General features: G+C 47.8%; 1 protein-coding gene across 6 annotated transcripts in view; it reads left to right on the top strand.

Moving 5' to 3' along the window:
* Nucleotides 1-18,693, top strand: part of Tmem131l (transmembrane 131 like) — a 141,986-nt gene extending 123,293 nt beyond the window's left edge. Inside the window, exons 27-35 of one of the 6 annotated variants that reach the window (XM_006501323.3) lie at nucleotides 3,513-3,634; nucleotides 6,390-6,529; nucleotides 7,564-7,746; nucleotides 10,473-10,551; nucleotides 11,783-11,865; nucleotides 15,432-15,552; nucleotides 16,480-16,571; nucleotides 17,582-17,721; nucleotides 18,285-18,693. In XM_006501323.3, coding sequence (XP_006501386.1) covers nucleotides 3,513-3,634; nucleotides 6,390-6,529; nucleotides 7,564-7,746; nucleotides 10,473-10,551; nucleotides 11,783-11,865; nucleotides 15,432-15,552; nucleotides 16,480-16,571; nucleotides 17,582-17,721; nucleotides 18,285-18,557 — 1,233 coding nt within the window. In that variant the 3' untranslated portion in view covers nucleotides 18,558-18,693. Of the gene's footprint in view, nucleotides 1-3,509; nucleotides 3,635-6,389; nucleotides 6,530-7,563; nucleotides 7,747-10,472; nucleotides 10,552-11,782; nucleotides 11,866-15,431; nucleotides 15,553-16,479; nucleotides 16,572-17,581; nucleotides 17,722-18,284 lie in introns of all 6 variants that reach the window. The other 5 variants (XM_006501324.3, NM_172681.4, XM_006501326.4 and 2 more) reach the window with 5 other exon arrangements.
* Nucleotides 18,694-25,450: the final 6,757 nt, after the last annotated feature.

The raw sequence follows: 25,450 nt of genomic DNA, 5'->3' as shown, positions 1-25,450 counted from the left end.
ATGTGGTCTATATAGTCCAACAAGGGCTGTGTCACAGTGCAGTCTGAGAATCCTGGAGTTGTTTAGTCCATGAGAGTGAATATCCCTGCTGTCCCAATCTAGTGCTGGGGTCCCAGAGGACTCCTTGACAGCTGCTGGTTTTCAGTCTGTGTTGGAATCCTGAAGGAGTTGAATTTAATACCGGGCATAGCGTCTGAATAGACGAATTCAGCAGCAAGATTGAGAGCAAGAGCTTCCTCTCCCCGTGTCCTTTTATGTGGGCTGTCATCGCAGGGCCCAGATTTAGGGGATGCTACCTAACGTGATCCAATCAAGAAAATCCCTCACAGGTGTGCCCAACTTCTGTGGCTTCAGTTGATCCCAGACGTAGGTCAGAGTGACAATCAAGGTCTGCAGTCACACTTTCTCTACGGCATGAGCAAAGGTGTGGCCTGAATCTAAGTACTGGGTGATGTAGGGGTGCATGCGAGGCAGAGGAACAGATGCAGGAAGGGACGCAGAAACCACGTTTTGGAGTTGAGTATGGAGCCAATGACGCCAAGGTTCCTGTGGTCTCATGTCGCCCTGAGAGGCAGAGGTGATGCTGCTGGCTCCCTCTGCCACACACATGTACCAGAACCCTACACCGTGCCAGATGAGCCTTGGGCCAGATGAGCCTTGTGTATGCTGCCCCTTCATTATGAGGTTTTTTTGTTTTTTGTTTTGGTTTGATATTTTCTCCCATTCATCTCAACCATCAAATCATTTGAGGACTTCACTGGCCCCTGATCAGTCCTGTGCCTGCATACACTCTGGGTCTGTGCAGCTTTCAGCCATCTGCACGCAGTGTTGGCAGCTTGCTTAGCAGACTGCAGGACCAAAGATTTGGGGAATTCAGAATGGACTTTGGGACCCAAGGATGTGCCCTTGGTTGCAAGGTAGATATTCTGGTGCCATCATGTGGCTGACCTTGGTCATTGCCTCGGTGTTTGTGTCCTGATTCCGTGGGTTTGTTCCTTCAGGTCAGTGGAAGCTTTCTGCACCACACTGTCCATTAGAGAGAGTCACTCAGGGAGCAGCCCTCGGTGAGCACTGTGTGCATGCAGTTTGCAGGGTTTTTTTCTTGCTCATTCTTAGTGCCTGACTTCATAGCTTCTATAAATCTGTTGTGCACAGACAACTAGCTCTCTCTGTTGACAAGGAGGGTGAAGACCTGGCTTGGAAGCCATAGACTAAGCCTTAGCTCTGGGTTTTTATTTTCTCTTAAATGCTTTGTTTGTTTGTTTGTTTTAGAAAAGCAATTTTGATCACAGAAACATTAAAAGGAAAGGGGGGAGAGATGTATTATGTATCTAAAATGTAATGTTTTTTGAATGAGATCTTTAGCTTTTTTTTAGTGTAAGATAGTTAAGAGTAACTATTACTGCGTGTATATGGAAGTTGTAATCCTGATTTTCTCATGTGGTTGAGTATTGAGTGGGAAGATGCTACTCCATCCTCCTTCTGCAGGCTGCCTCTCCTCTTCACTTCATAAATAACTCTGTGATGAATGATTCGTTCTGACTCACCGTGATGGCTGCAGGCAGGACTGACTGGTTCAGCTTCCTCATTGTCAGGCTGCCTTCCAGGAGGGTGACTCCAGGTGACTTTCTCCTGGGTGGCAGTTGAATGAGCTGGCCTCATTCTCCCTGAAGCATCATTTGTGTCAACAATCTTCTGTTGTTGGGTTCAAGGCCCCCACATGCTAATAAGCTCATGCCCTACCTCTGAGCTATACCCCTAGGCCAGTTAGCAAAATATTGGACATGTGATAGATGAGCAAGGGTGTTTGGTTTGGGGGTGTTGTTGTTGATTTGGGTGATGGGACTTGGATCCAGGACTACTTCTGGGTGGAAACAGTTGTGTTATCTTTTTATTTTATCTAGGGAAAGATGATTTTCCTCCACTTTGTACGTGTGTAAAGTTAAGTGGTAGAGGGAAGTTTTTTTTAAACACCCATCCAAAATCAGCATGGTTGGAACAAACCTCTCAGTTGTGCAGGCTGACAGTTTGTTCCAACCATGCTGATTTCTGAAAGGCAGACAAATGTTAGTGACCACTGACCAGCCCCCACTCTCTGACCCCATTTAAAGACCAACACTTGACCTGTGTTTGTTCTTGGACAGCAAGGCTTTAGTGCATGAGTTGACAAGCCTTTGTTGGCTCTTACAGTCAAGGTGGACACAGACAAAGTTCCCCCAGCAGCAATTAGTGACAAACAACGGTGATTGCTGGCAGCCGTGGTTCTGCCCGAGTAGTCTCTTCTGTGCCTGTCTGTGGACCATCAGACAGAAGCCTGGAGAACGGGTCTTTCTGTGTGGGACTTACAATATTTTTAAACACATTTAGAGTAAAAAAAAAAAATCATGTATTTAATATTGGGAGGATTAAAAGAATATAAAAAGAAAGCAAAACTCCATGGCCCCCCCTGCCTGTGTGACCTAAATTCTCTGCCTTTTCCTGTTACACATGCAGGAGGCTCTGATAGCCTGGACTGAGGACAAGTAGGGAATTGAACACAAGCTTCCCTCTTTCTCCTTCCAAGGCCCGTTAGCCAGATGTCTGTTAGCTTGCCAAGGGTTCCTCCTCTGATTTCTGGGCCACCACAAAGGAAATGAACTAACCTTTGCTTTGTTCACAAAAGAAGTCTAAAGCAATAGAGAAGCTCTGGTCCAGGGGTCCAGGGTCTCTGGTGTGGGGTACATCTTTGTATTTGTGAAGACCATGGAGGAGGCAAGTCCTTCCGAGCTGCAGGAGTGTTGTTAAGCCTGACTCTCTTTGCCTGTGCTCTGCTGAAGAGGGGAGTAGGGAAGGAGTGGGGGAGGGGTTGGCGCACACCCTAGAGGATGGGGAAGATGCGTTAAAGGACCTTAACTTAAGGGACCATCCCATGGCCACCAACTGAGCCTATGTATAGACCACACCTGACAAAGTTTTAAATGTGTGTCTATGTAGCGCATGTACCTGTAACTGTCAGTACACTGGATTAAGTTCTTCATAACCACATTTGCACATGAAACATGTTCTGACTTCATTTACCCAAGAAGCTGTACCTAGTTTAGAACATTCTCTGGTGGTCTGGCTGTTCGTGAAAAGTTCATTTCAGGCGAGTTAGAGTAGAGATGCAGCTCCTACCTTCCCGGGTCATTTGGATTCTGCTCGGGCAGTTGATTCAGTCAGACACCAAATGACCAAGTGGAGGCAGAAGGTTTAGCGCAGCCACCTGGATAGCACTGGCAGATCTCTCCCTCTCAGCCCCTTGGAGGTTTTATAAGCAACAATTACTTTTTCTTCTCTGTCTTTGGCAGACAGAGAAAGCAGAGACACAAGAATGAGAAAGAACAAAGCAGAGACAGAGAAAGGCCGGTCTCGAGTGTGCAGAGCCGAGGCGTTCTGGATGCAGACAGTTGGTCCTCCAGAGTTAAAGGCAGTCATGAGTTTCTCTTCAGATAGTGTCTTGAAAGCACAAATGTTTCCTTCCTCCTCTTCAGCAGGAAGATCCTTCCAGGAAGAGGAAGCTTCAGGAGAGGAGAGAAGGAAGCACACAAGCCCTCAACTGGAATAAAACCCGACCTTGTAGGAGAAACAAGAAAAGGGCCTCTGCCCAGGCCTCCAGGTACGTGTTCCTGCAGCCCCTTCCCAGTTCAGGGCAGATCTCCACTGACAGCAGTGCCTCCTCTGTAGGCTTAGGTGGGCACCACAGCATAGGACAGTGTTGTATTCACACTCAGAGGAATTTGCTGACTCAGTAGAGTTTCTCATTGTAATTTTACTCCTTAAAAATACTGTAACATGGGCTGGAGAGATGGCTCAGCGGTTAAGAGCACTGACTGCTCTTCCAGAGGTCCTGGATTCAATTCCCAGCAACCACATGGTGGCTCACAACCATCTGTAATGGGATCCGATGCCCTCCTCTGATAGACAGAGACAGTGTACTCAGATACATAAAATAAATCTTAAAAAATAAATACTGTAACATAACCTTTTAAGACTTATATTTTTACCTGCTCCTTATAAAATGCTAAAAGCTGTGGGAAATTTTAGAGAAAAGACCTAAGCTGTCCCTTATAACGTGCTACCTATGAAGTTAGGTTCTGTGCCTTAGAAACCCTGCTGTTTGGAGACACTGTCTTCTCAGCCTTGCATTTCTTTATCTGGAAGAGTAGGGGACTAAACACTGTCTGTGGAAGCTCTGTGTTGCTGGGATTCCAGGCAGGGGTAAACCCTAAATCTATCGTACTGTAAGTTTCCCAGCTTGAAGGGTTTTTTAACCAGATGAGCACATCCAGCGAAGTGGCCTTTGAGTTCTAGTTTTTCATCTTTGATTCCCAGCACAGCACATGTGTGTTGGAGCCTCTAACAGACATGTTCTCCACCCTGTATGTACCTACAGTTAGGCTTTCCCGGTTCCGCAGTTCTCCCTCTGCAGGATGCCCCCCTGCAGTGCCCAGTTTTCTATACAAAACTCCATTCCAAGGTCCTGACCCCTGTCCTTATCAGTCTCTAAATAGCCAAGGCAGGAGCTCTCTCCCTCATGCAGGCTTTGCCTTTGAATCCTGGTATCCAGAGGCATCACTACCCTGTGAGCTTGGTTAGGTGCTCCAGCATGCTGTTTATAAGGTCCTCTAGCCCTTGCACATTTGAGTAGGTGTGAGGTTCCACTGTGTTATAATTGAGCATTCTGAGGGGTCAGAGCACCCAGGAAGGCTGTCACCAAGCTCAGAGCCCATGGTTCAGCGTTGTCATAGCTCCTCCCAGGTCCTCGTCTGTATTCCAGGAAGACAGTCAGGTGCCAGTTCCAGGCAGGGCAGCTTTCGGGCTTTGCTCTATACATAATTCACACAAGGCAGTCAGGACAGTGGAAATTATCATGTTACATACCCCAGCATATATGGTTATTTATTTGAGAATTGGAGTACAGTATTCTGTATAAAGGAAACATTAGGCCTTTTGTATTTTCCTATATGTATTTTCATAAATTTTACTGGTCACTTTAACATACTGTATTTTCCTTAATAGGAACATATAGAAACATAAGAGTACAACTTCACCAAGTAGTCTTAGAAAACTTCTTACAGCATATTTCTGAGATCCAAGCAAATAATCAAATTGTTTAAAAGTAACTAGGGAGTAGTCTGTGTCTGCTCATGAGAACATGGGAGACCTAGTCAGGTGCTGCTGGATACCCGTTCCGTCCACATCTTTCTGCCTTGTGCAGAAGCCAGTGACATCCTGCTCTGCATCTCCCATGTCTGGGCCGCATTCTCGTCATCCCACACACATCACACAGTCACTGCCATGACCTGTGCAGAGAACTCACAGGGTGCTTCTATATGTTTTCTTTAATTAAAAAAAAAATGTATCAGTGTGTGCACACATGTGGGTAAGTGGTGGGAGTACATGTTAAGTTAGTGTGGGTGTGTGCACACATGTATGTATGTGGTAGAAGTATATGTTAACGTGGGTGTGTGTGCACACTTGTGGGTATGTGGTAGGAATACATGTTAATGTATGTGTGCACACATGTGAGTTCAGAGGCTGATGTTGGGTATCTTCCGCAATCACTTCTTACATTTTGAGACAGTTTCTCACTGAGCCTAGACAGCTCATCTGCCTGGCCAGTGAGCTCTAGGAATCCTTCTGTCTCTGCTGCTTCAAATCTGGGTGTAAAGGTCGCTGTGTCTAGTTTTCTACGTGTGTTAGGGATGGAATTCTGTTTTCCATGCGTACATACTGAGCACTTGATCAAGTGAGCAAGTCTTCCCAGCCCGTGCATTTGTGCATTTCTTAGAAAATAGTATTGTAATTACTTCCGTGAGGAAGTGTGGTTTAACTTAAGAGCTTTTGGGGAAAGAGCCTTATTCTTTATACTGACTGCACTTTCACAACTGTGCGCCAAGTAGGGTTAGATCAGTAATTGCTAAGCAAATGTTTGCAAATGAGGAGGGATATATTTAAATAAACACTCAGACCTTCAGGAGACACAAAGCAGCAGGTTCACACACTGAAAATACAGATAAATCAGGCCAGGAGCCCTGGCTCTCTCCTGAACTGCCAAGCGACTGCGCAACACTGTTCTTCTCACTGTACAATGTGGAAATAGACGAAGTTTCCTTAAATTCATTCTGATTCAAAATGCTAACCTCTTTGGGGATGCAGGAGTGAAAAAAAAATGGAACCTATGACTTGTGCGTGCTAAACAGTTCTACCACTGAGCCACATTTCCGTCTCCACATCTTTTAGGGACTTGGGGCCTTTCTTGCTCATCCTCCTCCCACAGGACTGAGAGAGGTGGCCTCAGGTTGTGATTTTTACCTGACACACAGAAAGTGTGCCTGTGTAATGAGATAGAGATGTGGTCTTTCTCGCAGTTCTCCCAGGCCTTCTGAGCAGAGCGAACAGAGGCTTGTCTGCAGTGACGTCAGAAGCTGGTGTGCACAGGACGGCGCTGGGGAGAAATGTAAGGCTGGCACGGAAGTTTCGGGCAGCTCCCCTGAACGGAGAGAGGAGGGTATGTAGCACTGGGCTTCTAGTGGTGTCCTTGGGATCTGTTCTTTGAGCTTTTGAGAAATGTCATTTACAGGCCTCGTAGCTGTTGGCAACTCCAACAGAAAGTTGTCAGGGTTAGATCAGAAAGCACATGCCCTTTTGAGCCTGAACATGGCTGCTGTCCCTCAAGTCTGTCTATTCTCAATTGTCTTGTGTATACTGTTGAAGGTACAGGACCAGTGTGCACAGACCTTAGGCTGGGCCCCTTGGGGAAAGGGCAGAGCCAGGTAAGGCAGGATGTCCCACTTTTGAACTGGTGATTTCTGCATGGCTCTGTAGTTTCTGGATCAGACTGCTGGTACACAAGGTGGGCAGTGCCCTGGGAGTGGAAGCTGTGCGGACACCAATGCCAGAGCCGGTGTAGGAGGGAGGACAGGGGGCAGGAAGCCACTAAGGGTGGCAGTTGGAATATAATCTGTGATCCAGTCTACACCGACATACCCACATATGAGCTCCACTTTGCACACTGGACACTAAGGCAACAGCCTTTATCCCTCTTCCTTGGTGATCCCCTTGAAAGAGGGGTGTTGCTCTCAAGTATCAATTGGGCATCAGTAATCAGCAATATTTTGAAGCCTGAAATAAACATTTTAATAATAAAGGGGGCATTATAAGTCTCTCATCTATTCAGTAGAATAGACTCAATTTTCTTGATAGAAATTTTTGTTTGTTATTTCTAGAGCCATTTGAGTATAATTCAGTCTGTTTTGCAGTTTGAGGCTCAGATCCCATGCTGGGCAAGTGCTCCTCTTCTGAGCTCCACAGAGCCCTGGAGCCAGTCTTAGATGAAGGTTCTACCCGGTCCTGCTGTCTATCCCAGGCAAACCAGACTTAGCTTGTGCCCTGCTGTTCTTTCAAGTCTGTGGTCATTTTTCACTAGCTGAGCAGAGGTGGCGTCTGAGTGTACCCTGCCCTTCTTACCCCCTTGTCCACTTGCTCCCACGGCACTAGTGGGAACTGCCTTGGTGCAGCACAGCCCCTCTTCTGCCTCTCCAGACAGTTACTACCAGAAGTCTGAGAAGAAGTGTGCAGACAAGTTTTGCTCGGACTCTAGCTCCGACTGTGGCAGCTCCTCCGGCAGTGTGCGGGCCAGCCGGGGCAGCTGGGGCAGCTGGAGCAGTAGCAGCTCTGATTGTGACAGGAGGCCAGTGGTGGACATACAGCACTTCCTGCCACCTGGTGAGTCAGAGGCCCCCTGTCTGCCTGCAGCCAGTGCAGGGCTACCGTGCAGGGGACAGAGCGCTTGCCTTGCCTCGGGCTGTCTGCTTAGCTCTCCTCCTTTCTCCTCCTGATCTCCATTGTTACTGGTACTATTTCTGTCTTTGAAACACTTCGAAGACCTGAACAATTGTATATCTTTTTTATTGTACTAAAGTATTTCACGGGGCTGACTGTTTTGTTTTGTTTTTTGACCATTTTAAATGTACAGTGTGGTGGCCTAAATCACGTTCATTCAGACTGTAGAGCCATCGCCACCAGAACTTCCCATCCTTGCAAACTGAGACTCTGTGTCCATTAGTAGTCACTGCTGTTCCTCTCCAAGCCCCTGCTTACCTGCTCCTGCTCTCTGCCCCTAACGTCACTGCTTGGATATCTCAAGTAACTAAGCCATGAACGATTGTAGACATGCATGGTTGTCAGATGTGGAGTGTATGGTTGTCCTGTATGGAGATCGTGACTGGTTATGACCCATGTATGACTGTTTTTGTGTGGAGCAGACATGATTTTGGATTATGCTGTTGGCCATGTATATGAATCGGATATGATTATTTTTCACTGAAAGATTGATTTCACTCAGTGATATCCCGAGGACTCATTACAGAACATGTCAGCTCCCTTCCTTGTCGAGGATTGAAGACATTCCATTATGCATGTATAATATGTTTGCTTATTGCAGCCCCTCAGTGGGCAGTTGGTTGCTTCTTTTTGGCTATTATGAATAAGAATAATGCTATTATTGGCACGTATCCTCCCGTATTTTTGAGATTTTAGTGATAAGAGATCAGTTATGATTGTATTCCTGTCTCCTAGAATTAATATCTTTTTTCCCCACAATTGCTGTTTTACAGTTTTTGTTGTTATAGTGGTATTACATTTATTTGTTATTGGGCGTGTGCATGTGTATGTGTGTGTATATTTTAAGTGTTTATATGCATACATCCCACACATACACACCCATGTTGCATATGTGGATGTCAGAGGACAACTTGTGAAAGTTGGCTCTCTCCTTACATCCTGTGGGCCCCAAGGATTAGACTGAGGCCATCAAGTATGATAGCAAGTGCTTACACACACACATACACACACACACACACACACACACACACACACACAGAGAGAGAGAGGGGGGGGGAGAAAGAGAGAGAGAGAGAGATTGAGATTGATTGATTTTTTAAAGGGAAGAAAGCCCTTGATCATCTACCCACTTTTCCCAACAGAATCACTATCATGATTGTTTTTGTGTGTACTTTTAGTATAATTTTTTTGTGCTTATAATTCCATCAGAAACATGGGTAATTGTTTGTTCTTAGGTTGTATAAATGAAATAGTAACTCAAAATAGCATTCTGCTTTTTGCTTTTTTAATTTTTTAATAGTCCTGGGTGAGTAGCCCGTTTTGTGACGTTGTTTTCAGCACAGTGAAGGGACATGCAGAGACTCAGTAACGCTCATTCCATGATTCCCCGTGTATGTAGACGTGTTCACCTTGGGTCCTGAGAAAACTGCAGGCATGTCTCTGCTCCCAGTCTGGATCTGCACGAGGGCTCAAGGCAATACTGTGCAGGATCCCGGGTGGCCATTCATGCTTGGCTCAGTATTTCCCAGAAGCCCAGGGCACTTGCCTCCCATCCCCTGCCCTCCCCATTATGGATGCCTCTCACGGAAGCTGGTAGACAGGTGTGGTGCCCCAGCCCTGGACAGGAGCCCAGCACTGGCACTCAGGGGGGCTGGTAGCAGGGATCACAACTTGTAGATCATAATGTAAGACCCTGACTCAAAACCTGTAACAAAAAACAGGGATGTGGAATAGTTCAGTGGCTTAGCATGTGCAGAATTCGGGCTTCAAATCCAAATTCAAATGCCAAGAGGGAAAAGGTAGACGAGAAACTGCAGCCCAGGTCCTCAGCATCCTTCTGTTTCCCTCCCTGTTCTCCACTCACCCCCTCAGGGTTTCCCTGATGCTCCCGAGGTTGCAGTGTCACAGGTACATGTTGCGTGTCTAGTTGGTAATGTGCTTCATGTGTAAAAAGGTTACAATTTTCTCAGCCTCTGTGAACAGATAGGCCCCCTCCTTGGAGAAAGTCTCTGTCTTGTGGAAACACAGAGTAGATGAGGGACAGGCTTTTGGCATTTTGGTGGGTGAGGAGGATTTTCATAGCTAGAGTCAGCCTGTTTTTCACACACTATTTTTGTACTCTGTTTACCAAAGGATCGAGAGTTTTCCAAGCAGTACACACACGGGGCTTGAATTGAAAACTAACTTCTAGGAAACATAGAAGGGCAGATTTGTGGAGGAAGAAAGGATGGTACTTGAAGGATGGTAGTACAGTCTTCACGTTGTGCCAGAAGGTTAGAGCATGACAGGAAAAGCATCCTGAACTTGGATACCTAGCACCACCCACATGGATGCTGGTGTGGTGATGCTCTGGAGGGCGGGGCAAGGGCAGATCCTTGGAGCTCATGGGTTTAGCTCTGTGTTTAGGGGCAGGCCTTGTCACAACATCCAAGAAAATAACAGAAGAAGACCTCCAGCACTGACCTCTGCCATCCCCGTGCATGGGGACACACACCTGTGCCCACACAGGCAAACCATCCATAATTCAAAGAACGAGAATGTATGCTGGTTTAAAGTGAAACAGCTATATCATGTCAACATGCTCTGATAACACCTTGCTTTCAATGCAGGAGATGGTGTTTCCCCACAGAATTTCCCTTCAGAAGCTTCGGTCCCCTTGAGCCTCCCACAGCACGTCTGCAGCTCTACGTGAGTATTGGAGGTCCTCCCTCGCTCCTCGCTGCCTCAGGGCCACGTTCTGCTTTTCTGTCAGTGAGGTGCTTCTTGGTGCTTTGCTATGTAGGCTGAAGTCGAAAAGCCTTTTACAGACAGAGAAGCCAGATCTGATTATATTAGTGACCATCATCATGGCTCATGTGGAGACTCTCTGGTTTTGTTGTCTTCTCAACGATGTGGCCACACTAGGAACCATCTCCCCTGAGTAGGACTTGAATTCAGTCTGTGCACCAATAGTTCAGTGCCTCCAAGGGCCTGGTAGACATAGTCACAGTCTCTTTGTACAATGCTTTCTTCAGCATTGGATGGGGGTGGGGAGCAGAGATACAGTTGCCCCCCAGCTTCTATTCGTAGTAGATTCTAGGACCTACACACATGGCCAACTCTACAGATCCCTCATATAACATGGATGGTGACATGTGCCTGTCATTCTGGCACTCAGAAGACTGAGGCAGGAGGATTGTCATGAATTTGAGTAGCCTGTGCTTTGCACTACTAAGGACTAGACTGATTATCCAGTATTATGTGGCAAAACCCTGTCTCAAAATAGGGACAAAATGAGACTATTTTCACAGGACTATTTTTGCCAGTCTTCCCATATACATCAAGTCATGTCCATATACTGAGAGTGCTAACTTGGTACAAATGGTGATGGCAGTGTCAGGCAGCCTTTTAGGGCATCCTTACAAGAGAAAGACGAGTGGGTTTTCAGTGCCCACTCAGCCTTTGTAGGTCCCATCCCACAGTACACGGCAGCTGCTGTGCAGGACTCCCTCCAGAAGTTCTCAGACCACCCATGTGGAACCAGTGATGACTGAGGGTCAGCAGTGTCTTTCATAATGAGAGGAATGTGGCATCAGCATGCAGGACAGCACTTTGGCGTGACACCAGGGCCCCTGGATGCCGTGTGAGGAAGACTTGGCTCACACACATGAAAGCTCCCTGTGACCTGTCAGAGGTAGAAAGCCACTGGGCTGTGAAGACTGCTGCTGTCTATATTGGAAGCTGCAGCTGACGCCACGGTAGTCCAGTTGGTTGTTTCAGGCAAGACGTCATAGTATCCCTCAGCTCTTGCCTGGCTCTGTGCATCTTTCATATCTGTGTTTCTGAAGGGATTATGGTCAGACTCAAAGGAGATTTGGCAATGCGGTTTTCAATTTTCCTGCATGGAAGTCATGGTTTCCTGTCTTCCCTTTGCCCGCAGAGATGTGAGTGTCCTGCCTGAGTTCACAGAGTCCCCCTGTCCTGGTCTTCCTGCCACACCTGCAGGTGCTGGAGAAGAGAAAGGTAAGGCTCATGGCAGGCATCAGCCAGGCTCTGTGCTGGGCACTGGAGAAGGCACCTCAGGCCGGGGGCGCCTCCCAACCTCCTGCTCTGTGGATAGACATCCACAGCCAAGCATTCTGCATCAGTGTGAACACCCTCAGCAGCCATGACACAGCCAGCCAGAAATGTTCCAGAGCTCTCAGCAGAGCCTCCTCTGCACCGAGCTCACTGACCCAGTCAGAGATAACAGAAACAAGAGAGCAGAGCTGAGGTGTGAGCAAGCCAGCACAGTGGGCTTGCTCTGCTCGCCTGCCCCTCCGTGTGGGACCCACTAACTGGGCGTCAGCAGCCTGGCTGGACAGGCAGGCTCCTGCACCAGGATGTGGCAGAGCTGAGCGCTAGCTGCCTACACTTCCTGCAGGTGGGAAAGACAGCCAGAGGAAACCCTGCCTCCCACTGGGGCCTCCAGTGAGGAGCCCTGCCTCCCACCATCCATTCCCAACCCTAACACTCTTTCTCTTCGTTTTCCGTCTGTCTTTTTTCTGGCATCCTGTCTTATTCTGGGGTTCTTCCAAATCAGGGTCAGGAGTTGTGGCAGGACGTGCCCGAGTTTTTCCCTTGTGGCAGCTTTAGGCTTGACACACGCACTTGTTTCTGTGCACAGAAGCTTCTGACACACAGTGCTGCCCGGAGGGGGGAGGGCTCCAGGCCGGCTTGAGCCACACGGCAAGGCAAAAGCTTGCAACCACTGGAGAGTAAGAGGAAAGATTAAGCTGCCTCGTTGCCATCTTGCAAATGTTCTGGACTTGTCAGATCATTAGTGGAAATAAATTGTTGGTGAACTGGACCCAGTCATTAATCCATACAACACAAATGTTTCCAATGAAAGAAAATGCAAATTTCAGTCATTTCTACTTTGCCAAGCCAAGGTTTGGATGAAGGTTTGGCTGGCTCACTCATTTCTGTGAGTTACTAGAGGATAAGATTTAGTTAATCCTCTCCTCTATTAAGAAGCAACAAACTCCAGATACCCAGGGCTAGCAGAGCTCAGCAGAGGAGCCCCTGCCTGGTAAGCACCAGGCTCTGGGTTCCATCCCCACACCAAAAACTGGCTTTACCTCAGTGGCGGCTACTCTGCTTTTCTTCTGTCTGCTAGAGTTTCTGTGAAACCTGGTGTCCCAGGCTGGGTTTACATGTGTGTTTCAGATGTCGTTACCTGCTACCCATTAAGAACTACTTTTTTTTTTTTTAAATCACCTCTTGCACTGCTTAGCCAAGTCCTGATGAGGTCAGTTGTCCCCTGGTCTGCTGTGCATGGACACTGTCCTGCCCATTGTGCTCTCCCTCACCTTGCTACTTTTGCCCCTGCCCTGCAAAAATGCCTGGCCCCTGGGGAGTGAATTCCTTGACCTCCATAGGTAACTGCCTTTGCAAAGCTCATGGTGGTGTTGCTAGTCCTGCCCAGCCCCAGCAGGTCTGCTATTCTCAACTACCCACAGCGGCATCCGCTGTCCTGGTCTACTTGCCTTCTGCCTCAATCTAGTTGCTCTTGCTTTTTACTCCAGACCTTCAGAAGTTCTCCTCACCCACACTGGCCTACCATGGAAGGCCGTCTGCTTCTCTCCTGTTGCCTCCTCCTGTCCTGGGAGTCTCGCCCATTCCTGCCCCTTCTCCACTGTCAGTTGCTAATAAGTCCTCTAATAAGTCCTTCCTGTCAGGACATGAGTGTTCGGTGACCCCTCATCTGTCAGACCCCAGCAGTAGCCATACCCTGCCTCAGGATGTCCATCTCTGCCTGCTCTTGGGTTCCATGGCTCCTGGCCCAGAGGCCTCCTTAGGGAGTCTGTGTTGGTGATGACAGCTCCCTCTGTCCTCGCCCTCAATGCCTGTGTCCCCACCTTCTCACCACTGCTCCCCTGAAGCAGAAGTCAAGCCCCTGACATGGCAGTGTTACCCCATCCTTGGTCCCCATAGACCAGTTTCTGTCGTGGTTGCGCATTCATTTCCTCATCACCCCAGAGGAACCCTGGTTCTCCAGAGCCTGAGCCTTGATTCCTGCTCGTCCCTCTTTTCTGTGGTTGGCCCCTCTGCCAGTCTTCTCCACATTTAAAACTTCAAGTCTCATCTTGAATTCCCACATCTCTCAGATTTGTGTCTATAGCTTGGGCCTCTCTCCTGAAATGTAAACTATCTTACAGCCAACTTGTGGTTGAACACCTTTGTTCGGAGTCTAACAGCTACTGTACACAGTGCTCGCACCTCCAGTCCCTCTTTCTAACGGCCTAGGCCCCGATCTCAGTCATCCTGGGGCCTTCTTTCCCGGGTCACCCTCCCCGTCTCAGTCTGTAGAGCCTGGCAGCTTGCTCCCCGTCTCCTCCCTGACTACCTGCTCCCAGAAGTCCTTTCTGACGGCCTGACAGGTGACCTCCTTCTGCCTTCCTCCTTTTTACTGCATGCCATTATGTGTTACACATAAGTGGGATGACATGACTGTCAGGGCTGGGAAGCCCCTGAGATTTTTCTTCCTACTCAGAAGTTAATGTCTTGTCTGGAAACAAGAGACTCTGGCTTAGACAAGTCTCACAGGACATCAAGAGACGTGAGCTTCGTCTGTCAGTTCTTCCTCCATTGCTGCAGGGATAACACAGACCGGGATGGACTCCTGGTTTTAGGGAACCCAAGACTTGATGGGTGGGAAGCATTGTTCTCCTGAGCTTGCTGCGTGTTCCTGGTGGAGCCACAGGCAGACATTGGTTCCGCCCTGTGTGGTATGGCAGGCAGTGGTGGTCCCATACCAGAAGTGTAGTGCTTCCTTTGGCTCTTGTGAAAGCTAGGCATGTTACATGCAGTGCTAAGGCGGCCTGGCAGGGAAGGTGCAGCCCTCCTAGACTGGCAGCTGTGTGACAGAATGAGACATAGGTTTCCTGAGAGGGATAGTTGCCATTTTGTCAGCTACACCAATGTCGAGTGTCCTGAGCAGCCTCAGAAAGACACCTGAACAAGATGGATGTAGATGTTGCAGGAGAGGAACCCATGTCTCTGTCCAGCAGCCGGCGTGTCTGCCTGCTGTCCTGCTGCAGGCCCCAGTATGTCTGCTGGCTGAATGTGTAAAATGGGTGTAGCCATAGGAACTTCTGCCCAGCACTCCCACTGCTCAGCAGCCAGGGTTTTCCCACCCAAGCACAGTGCCAGTCCAGTCAGCCCCTAGTCCCTCCCTCCCTCACTCTTTAATCATGGTTTTTCTCTGTGGAGACCCAGTACCACCCACTTTGGACCTTCTCAGACTGCTCCCCACCTAGCTGGAGCTTCCAGACGCATCTGACTCACTCCCTGTCTGCAGTCACATCTTCAGCAGAAAGGCCCTCAGAGAGCCTTGAACCACCAGACTTAGAATTGCCACGCCTTTAATGCCAGCACTTGGAAGGCAGAGACAGGCAGATTTCTGAGTTCAAGGCCAGCCAGGGCTATACAGAGAAACCCTGTCTCGAAAAAACAAACAAAAAAAACCAAACAAACAAAAAAAGAATTGCCGTGTGGACTCTGCCATGCTGTGTTCTGCTCTTAAACCTTCCTCCTTGAACCCTCAGGTCTGTATCCACCCGGAGGCCTGTGGCCTTCCCAGCCAGTGTGTCTGACCAGCAGCTTCAACTGCCCAGTGGAGAACGGTGCCCCAGGGGTGTCTCAGGAGCCCACCTCCATCCCTGACAGGTAGGCCCCACTGCTCTTATACAGCTCCGCTTGGCAACTAGAGCCGGAGCTGGAGCTCAGGGCAATCCCAGATACTCGGACTATGCCTGGGAGCTTTGTGTTTTCTGCCTTCTGGAGTTACACTGTGCTGTCCAACAGCAGCCGCTGTGAGGAACATGAAGTCAGAGCAGTACAGCTGGTAGCCCCACCTGGCGTTCCCCTATAGGTTGAAAGCATGATTTCATACGTGGAACAAATCTGAAGTGCTCCTATTACCTTCTCCCGGGCAGATCTTTATTTTCCTGTGGCTTATTCTTGAACACACTTACAAACTGAAACGGATCAGAAATCTGATATCAGCAAATTGTTACACAATAGCGGTTGCTTCAGTCTGCCATACTATTGTTACTCAGTGAGGGGACCTGGCAAATGTCAGTGTCTGATGTCACAGGACCCACTTGACGGCTCATTGTAACAGTATCCCCACCTTATTTATTCCTGTAATGCACCGCAGCCTGCAGTGACCGCAGTACCAGACAGGTTACAGTGCTGACCTTTCCAAGCTGGATGCTGCTTGTAATCTGGGGACAGCTGGACATTTGATTAGCAGGAGCAGCATGACAGAGCTCTTCAGGTGTATACTGGGGCACTGAGGGTCCCCTTGTCTTCCCATGGTGCTAATACAGCTGCGCCAGATTCCGTGTCTAGCTAACAGATGCGGTTTGGAAGGCAGCGTGCCCTTGACCCAGCCAACTGTCCTGCAGGTACAATGTCCTTGGCAAGAAGCTAAGCCTCTGGCTCTGACTTGACAGAACACACTGCTTATGTCCCTATCCTGGAGACTTGCAGATGAGGATGCAGGGCAGTAGAGCCATTCCTCTGTCTTTACTCCTTTCTTGGCGTGCTGTACTTGAAGCTAGTCCTTGATTTTTGTTTGTTTTTTTGTAGCAGTTTCATTGATTGGAGTGCATCCTGCGAAGGCCAATTTCCCAGTGTGTACTGCCCTCTGGAACTGAACGATTACAATGCCTTCCCAGAAGGTAAGGCACTCGGTCATTGCCAATGCACTCTTGCATTCTCAGAAGTCAAGCAAGGTGCCTGTGCACCTAACAGTGTGCAGCCTGGATGATCCTTGAGGGGGCTGCTACTTGGATCCACTTGTGCACATGGGAAGAGGCAATTTCAAATGGACCCTCCCGGCAGCCCTTGCTCTGGTGTCTGGGGTCTTCTGTGTGTAACCTCATCCCACTGCGTCCTGTAAATTAGGTTGAACTGAGTCACTTATGGCTCTATAGCCTGAACAGGGCAGCTGTTTTATTGGAGAACAGGGCCACAACTTCTCAGCAGGAGACTCTCCTATGGGATAGACTCATTCTTCAGCGCGTCCCGACTTTACCCCTGGGTCTGGGGAACCCTGAAGGAGGGAACCAAGCTTGGGGCAGGAATAGTGGGCACATACAGGTGCTCCATCAAAACACGTGTGTTACAATAAGTATTAAGAGCTGGGGAATTCCCCGAGTATCTGGAAACTGCAGGATACAGCTGGGCCAGCATTTCTCTTGGCTGGCACTGCCCTTCCCAGCCACGTGTCCGGTGTTGATTCTGACACTGCGTTATAGCCAGCTAACCACAAGAGGGAGCTACAGCAGCTGTCCCCCTAGGATTAAAGCTTTAGTACTTGTAAGTGCTTTATGGGGCCATGTGATCTATATGCAGGTTGATGAGGGTGAGGAGGGCTGGTAATTAACAAAATCGAGAGCACGTAGCTGGGAGGTGTATCCAAGAATGCCTGAGCCCCGAGGGTTCCATCCGCACCTGGCCCTGAATGTTGTTGGGTTTGAGGGGAGGGAAGAAGTTTGGCACTGTCCACTTCTTTAGAAATACTCTAACCTCTGTGTTAGAAGTATCCCCATGTAATGAGTGAGCACAGACATGCAGCCCTGCCGGGCGCTCTGTCTTAGCATGCAGATTGCACTCAGGGTTAGGGCCGCCTTTATCCTCCACTGAGAATTCAGCACCTCACCAACAGTTTTTCTCCCATCCCTCACAGAAAACATGAATTATACCAATGGCTTCCCCTGCTCCTCGAAAGTTCAGACGGACTTCATTGGCCACAGCACCCCCTCTACCTGGAACACTCCGGCCAGCATGCCCGCTGCCTGGGGCCATGCCAGTCTCGTCAACTCTCCAGTGAGTGTCGCCCTTCCTGTTCCCCTGCACTGCTCTCTCTTCCTGTGCTCTGCTCGCTTCAGCACAGAGTGCAGGTCAGGCAGACTGATGGGATTCATATACAAGAGTAGTGGCCGCCTTCTGAAGGCTGTAATGTGGAGACAGGCAGGAAGTCTGTGTCACGGCCTTCAGTGGCCTCCGCGGCCTTCAGTGGGGTTAGAGGTGAAAGAGGGGCTCTGCAGCTGTCTGTAGTGCCCACACTGTCTCTCCTCACACCCACACTACACAACATTGTCTCTCCTCAGACCCACACCACACAACACTGTCTCCCCTTGTGCCCACACCACACATTTCTTCACGGGAGACATTTGACTGAACCCTTTAGATTGCAAATAGACTTAACAGATCAGATGAAAATGTCATAGCAATGTTTGGGATGGTTTAACAGCTCTCAGGTAGGCAGGTAGACATGACATCATGGCTGTGTCCCCTAGGCTATCTCTTCAGTCTCAGTGTTTTGTCTGGAAAGCCCCTTCTTGGTTTCTAACCTTTGGTTCTCTTGTCCACCTTTGTTTCCGCTTCAGTCCTACCTCACGAGCACCCGAAGCTTGTCTCCCATGTCTGGACTCTTTGGTTCCATCTGGGCCCCACAAAGTGAAGTGTATGAAACCTGCTGCCCCATCAGCCCTGCCACAGAGCATGCAACCCACATGGAAAACCAGGTCATGTGCAAGGAGTACTACCTGGGCTTTAACCCGTTCCGTGCCTACATGAACCTGGACATATGGACTAGCACAGCAAATCGCAATGCAAACTTCCCCCTGTCCAGAGACTCCAGCTACTGTGGGAACATGTGAGGGACTGAGCTTTGAGCAATGTGAATAAAGGGCCTTGTGTTTTGATTCCTAGCGTAAACTGGTTGTCGCGATAGAGTACAACATTGGTGGATATTTTGGCACTTTTATATAAAAATAAATGTTTTGTTTGTTTGTTTGTTTGTTTATTTTTGCTTTTTAAAATCTGGGTGTTTGTTTTTTTAATCCCTTTGCAAATGAGTTTTACAGACTTGGCATCCCAGGTCATAACTTCCACCACAGGAAGGGGAGGCTGTGACTTCTGTCCACGCATCCCAAGTACCCGTGGGGATGCTGCAGAGTGTGGCTTAGTCCATCACTGCCTCTGGCAGTGAGTGCTTTAGAAGAGGACCTTATGGTCTGGTGAAGACTAGCCAGAAAAGTCCACCTAGCAGGAAGTCCCTTCCTGATGGGGGCTGTCCAGGAAAAGGGGCTTGCTCTCTGGTCCTGGGGCTGCTTACTGTTATCCTGTGGTAGCAGTTGGTCCTTGCCGCTCTGCTAGGCAGTCAGGGTTGGACATCTGGGAAGGGGGGCACTTCCTTCCTCAGCACTAATACTTAGGGAGTCAGGTGCTGGTGACAGGGCCCTCGGCTTGTCACTGGCGTTAGAAGCCTGCTCTGAAAAGGCAATGTCTGTTGCTAAGAATAAAGTTGGAGAACAGTTTCAACTTTGAATAAAAGTTTATTTTTATCCCCACTTTGTCTTCATTGGAGGTTGAGGTTGGGGTGATTTTGAGTGGGGCACTGAAGTTGTTTGGTTTCCTTTCACTGTGGGAGCCCTGAAGGGAGACAGATGTCCTATAAGCTCAGGCTCCCTTTGGTAAGGCAGAGCCTTCTGGGCATATAGTTCTGGGGAGCCCACTAGACATCAAGTTAGAATCCTGGTGTGGGTGAAACAGACCCTCCAGGATTGAATAATATTAATTCATTTTTATTTTTGTTTCTATAGAACAAAAGGCAAGGTCTTAGATACCTTAACAGCCATGTTCCTGTTGCTATTCATTAAAAACCAGAGAGTAGAAACAGCACACGTTTATTGACAGATTATAAACAGTGGTACATCCAAGAGATGGAATTCCACCCTGTCTTAAAGAGGCGTGGAATTGATCCATGCCGGAAGGATAAGCTTTGAAAACAGTATGCTAAAAGGAATAGCCAGGTAAATGCTGGCTGGCTCTGCCTGTGACGTCCTGCGGACAGACGGGTGATTGACAGCAGAACAGTCGCTTCCTAGGACGAGCACAGGGAGAGTAGGGAGTTAGCCTTGAGTGGCATAGAGCTCTTGTTTGGGATGACAAATTCTGCAGGTGGGGAACAGTTCCTTAGCACCGTGAACCAACAGTGCCCATGAACTAAAACAGTTACATGGTGACCTTTGTGCTTTGTCCACTACAGTAAAAGCATCATGGGGTAGAGGAAGAGCCCCAAAGCCTTTGCGGCATCAAGTTCAGACTTGGCTTCTAGAGTATGAGACATGAGATGCTAGTGCCGTTTCAGAACTGCTTCGTTCAACGCTGCAGCGTGGGCAGCATTATCTCCGTTTCCCCTGGGAAATTGAGAAGACACTTATTTTTTTATTTTTTGCTATTATGCACGCAAAATAAAAATTTTCACCTTTACTGAAATGTCATCTTTAACCTTAATACTAAAGAAACATGAAGTTAGTTATCATTTGTTTAATATTTGCTAAGCAGTTTCTCGGGGCTGGGAGCTGTCTCAGACTGTGGACAGGACAGACAATTCTGGCAAAGAGTAAGATGCCATCTGGATGTCCTGTGGCCTCCTGAAGCAGGACAGGCCAAAAATTAAGGGGTTACTTGAGATGCTCAGTCTCTAGGGATTGGTGAGGAGGGCTGGGGTGAGGGAACACGCAGCAGGCCCTCAGAAGTGACCAGGGCATCTCAGATACATTTGAGGTAGAAACTTTGACCGGTACAAGAAAGCTAGTGTCTGTGGGCAAAGGTTCGCAATGGGAGGGACACAATAGAGACCAAGAGCCTGAGGCAGGCCGCTGGTGTAGCTGGGCTTATTGGTCTGGGGGGTCACAATAGAAGGACATGGAAGGCCACCTTCATGAATGCCTTAGGGGCCAAAAGAAGGGTGGGTTTTCCCCTCGAGTGCAGTGGTAATGTTCATCCAAGTTTGAACAACAGAAGTTGGCTGCTGTGGCCTGAGTGAGGGTGGTGTATGGGAACTAGGGGATAATGTAGCATAGTGCTGAAGTCTGGGTCCATGTGGGGGGACCACTGAGGAGAAGGGAATCCCCACAGCCACAGGGACAGAGGCATGGAACAGTTAGTTACTGCAGACTGCAGTCGCAGTGCACTTTGAAGGGTCTGTGGGTGTAGACCCAGCAACAGCAGGGGGAGCTCGAGGGTCACCGGTGGGGGGTGGGGGGGAGGAAGAGGCCTGGCCTGTCTCCAGCCCTCCTACCTGCCCTAACTGCAGCTCACCTGTGACCTCTGTACCCACATCTTCCTCTGTAAGATGGGGATATGGTGTGGTGTGCTACAGAGAGCTATAAGCCTTAACAGAATTTATTGAGATGTCCCGAGACCCTCAGCTGCTGCTCGTACTTGATGCAGTCAGTCATCCTTTAAGGGAACCAGGGCAGGTTAAATACCAGATCCCAGCTTTGGCTGAGGCCAACTTCTCTAGTGAGTTATTTTAATTAAATAAATTAAATCACATCGTTTTCTTCCTCCCCTTCCTCCATTTTGTCCCTCCTGTGTACCCTTCCCAACTCATGGAGTCTCCTTTAGCTATGGTTGTTAAGTATGCATATAACAAACATGAATACAACCTGGTCAGACTGTTCGGTATTGCCCACAGGTATATGTTTCTAGGGCTGACCACTTGGTATTGGATAATATCCGTCAGGATGCCCGTCCCTGGGGAAGGCTCATTCTCCCTCCCTCAAGAGTTGTCAATTGCTTTTAGCCCTTCATCTACTGGTGGTGCCCCGTGAGATTTCTCCCATCTGTTGGGATGTCAACAGGTGTTGGCGTTGTCCATGTCCTCTCTAGGCAGCCACACTGCCAAGGTGTCATGGCTGAGGCTTCCTTGTCAAAGCTAGAGCAAACCTCAGTGTACACTTGGTGTTCCTGACTCTTCCAGTTAGTCAGCTGCTTCTGCAAGGCTCCCTGAACCTTAGGTGTGGTGGTTGCGTTGAAGATGTATCAGAGTCAGATACCCTGTGATCAGCTGTTCTCTGCATTTTGACTAGTGGTTTTTCTCTAAGGATTCCCTGCTACAAAGGGAAGCGGCTTTGGTAAGTCATGAAAGCCACCTGTATCTGAGACTATACAGATAAGTATTTAGAATCCAGTTAGGAATCAGCCAGCATTAGGCAAGTGGTTGTAGTAGATTCTCCTCTGGGGTCACTTCAGCCACTCATAACTGGCTAGCCCTACAGTATCAGGCTTCATTTTCTGTCGGCTCACTAAGCCTCAAGTCCAATTAGACAGCTGTTGGTAACTCCACAAATAAAGCCACACTGTTGCACTATGTTGCCAATCCGGTCATTGTTGTGATCCACAGGCTACAGCTGGATAGGGCTACCAGCGTCTCCTCAGCAGCCTGCACGCACCTTGTGTCCCTGCCAGAGCCATTCCTCAATAATGAGCTTCCAGACCAGCTCTAGAGTGGGGACTCCAAGTCCTACATCCCCAGAGTGTCATGTCTGCAGCAACAAGGACTTACTTTCAAATTCTGCGAGGCAACTAATGACAATGGCAATAACCTACGTTGTGTTGGGGTTTCATGGTCCCAGTAGGCTTTCAGATCTGTCCATCTTGTACATTGGATGTCTTAACTTCTAGCTTCCAGGAAAATATTGATTTGTGCACAAAAACGTTTGCATTTACTCATTCTTAACTACAGCTAATTTTCAAAAAGACTTGCAGCATTTTATAATTAAAACACAAACACAGCAGTAATTTATTTCACACACGCACACATTAGGTACTTGTTTTGGGTTTATGGCAGTGGGAACTGAACTCAGTCACACCTGCCCTGAGTCCTTTCATATTTTTCACTTTGAGATAGGGTCTCACTAAATTACCCTGGCTGGCCTTGAATTTGCAAACCTCCTGCCTGTTCACTCGAGTAGCTGAAATCAAGAGACCTGTGTGAGCACAGCCAGCTAAAGGTGTTCATTTTCATTTGCTGCCAAGCAAGCACACCGCTGCTAAGGCACTTGCCTCCTTGATTCTGGCTGAAGAGACAACCAACCTAACCCCTTGCTCGTTTGGAAGCTGCAGTCTTGTTATTTAGATCCAACCAATAACAAAATGGGTCTCTGTAACATAAAGAATGAACCTGAGACTTGGTGCATGGACTCTTGATAGGGAAAGCCATGAAGGTACTGCCTTCTGTAAGCTGTTTGTGCCAAGAGACACAGAAGTACACCACTCCTCAGACGTCAGAGTTCTCAAATGTCCTTCACAACGATGTGCAGAGACTCTCAGACAAGGATTGGATTTGCTTGATGTTTCTCAAAAACTTAGGAGAAAAAAACGCCAAGGCTTCACTTAGATTTTTCTATTAAAATGACGACTTAGCCTTGGTTCCCTCAAGTGGGATGAATTGCTGGTGAGCTTGGGCAGAAATTCCAGGTCTGCACTTATCTTTCTGACATCAATCATCTTGGCCCATTTTCATTGTGTGAACCTGTGCTGTGTGACTGTCAAGGGCATGCTGTCCTCTGAGGATTCCTAGGAGCACAAGAGAAAGCCAGTAGACCCACAGCTTCTCATAATGTCATTATGAAGACTTCCTGTGTCCTACAGAGTCCACACAGCATCTCCAACCTTTCCATTGTCCTTTTGCTTTGTCAATATTGTCAAATGAAATCATTTGGTACTCTTTGTTCAAAAAAATGAAAAGCAATTGAGCAAAAACCAATCAAGGAAATCATATATAAAAATATTCTTAAACAAGAAAAAGAACTAATCTTTTTAGCTATTTCTAGCTTATAGTGTGTGTGTGTGTGTGTGTGTGTGTGTGTGTGTGTGTGTGTGTAAAACCATGGAAATATGGCCTGTTAAAATGTAGTTACCTTTCTTTCTTTAGATTTCCTAAATATAAGACAACATAACCAATATGTGATGGAGAAAATACTAAGTAGTGTATCCCAATGGTGTCTAAGTGTTGGCAGGACTTCAGGGAAGTTGTGAGGGGTTATCTTGGTTATCAACTTGGCAGACTCCAGAATCTACTAAGAGATAAACTGGTAGACACACCTGTAAGTGGTTTTTCTTAATGATGTTATTTGAACTAGAAGGAACTACCCACAATGTAGGCGATAATTTCTGGTGCCAGCCAGGTGAAAGGTGGAATCAGGGACAAGCTTTGCTTTTTTCCTGTTTGCCTCAGGTCTAACTGCTTTCCTTGGCTGGTATCAGAACCTATGTTCTTTGGGCTTCCAACACTGACTGAAGACAAGCAGCTCTCCCGACATCCTCTAGGCCTTCAGCTCTAGGTTGAGACATTGAGATGTCCAGCCCTGTGGACTGCACAACTACGGACTCTTAGGCTCTCCAGAGAGAAGCAGCCATGGTAGGCTTGCTCAGCCAGTATCATACAAACCAGCCAACACACTGGCTTGATTGTCCATCCTGTGAACTCTGTTCCTTTGCATAATACTAAGGAATATAAAGGTTTTTCATACCCCTTTGGTGTTTCAGTTTATTTCATGGGAAAGAACTTGTAAATTTGTAAATCCCACTTTAAATACTTCCAAGTATTTGATTGTTGGGTATTGATGTTCATTGGTTCTATGACTTTGGGAGAGATTGTGTGTGAAGTGCATTGTGTGCTTTTTACTTTGTGTGTGTGGGGGGAACAGGGGAATGCACTTGTGTGGATTGGTGCACAGGCGTGTGTTGATGTATGTGCACACGTATTCAAGCACAGGTGGAAGTCAATGTTGTGTGCCTTCAATCACTAACTACTTTTATTTATTTTTTTTTTTTGAGACAGTGTCTCTCAGTGAACCCAGAACTCACTGATTTGGCTAGGGTGGCTGGCTAGCAAGTACCAGGGACCGTTCTGCCTCTTCCTCCTTGACACTGGGATCACAGGCACGAGCCAGTGCAGCTGGATTTTTATGTGGGTGCTGAGGTTGGGCATCTAATTTAGAAACTTTATGCCTACACAGTAAGCACTTCCCTGACTGAGCCACCTCCGCAGCCCGATTTTCACTTAAAAAAAAAAAGCCTGTATTGGGGGACAATATGTAATGGGAAATTTGTTCATAATAGTTCAACGTGTCATTCATTTCTTTTAATCTTTTTAATTTCAAAAAAGGATTACATTTTAGATTATGTGTTAGTTTTGGGGTTTTGTTTTGTTTTGTTTTATAATGCAGTTAAACATTCCCACAAAACTTGGTGCTTTCTTTTGCAGTTTTGTAGGCCCAAATTCAAACCTGGATCACGGAGGCCTAAAAGCATTAAGCTGTGTAAGCTAGGGTACCAAACTGGACCACTTTGCAAAAGCTATTGCCAAGGGTGAGGGAGCAGAGAGAAGCAAAATGGCAGAAAAGCTAGTGGATTTTACTTGATAGTCAGCAGGGTGGGGTCTTTGAGCTGATAAAGGGTGTTCAGGTTTGTGGAAAACAGATGCCCTTGCCTGAAGTAGTTGGTCTTTGGGATTGAATTAAGGGAGGTCCTACTAAAGAGAAACTGGCCTTAGGAGATTCCTGCAGAATGCTGAATTTAGGCTTTTGTTTATCCAATGTAGTGGTTTGAATAAGAAAGGCCCCCATAGAATCATATATTTGAATGCTTAGTCATCAGGGAAAGGCACCATTTGAAAGGATTAGAAGGACTAGGAGGTGTGGCCTTGGTGGCAGAAGTGTGTCACTATGGGTGGGTTTTGAGGTTTCAGAAGCCC

Source organism: Mus musculus, chromosome 3, assembly GCF_000001635.26.
Source record: "Mus musculus strain C57BL/6J chromosome 3, GRCm38.p6 C57BL/6J".
NCBI lineage: Eukaryota > Metazoa > Chordata > Mammalia > Rodentia > Muridae > Mus > Mus musculus.
The sequence above is the reverse complement of the archived record's forward strand: the minus strand, read 5'-3'. Positions and strand labels throughout refer to the sequence as shown.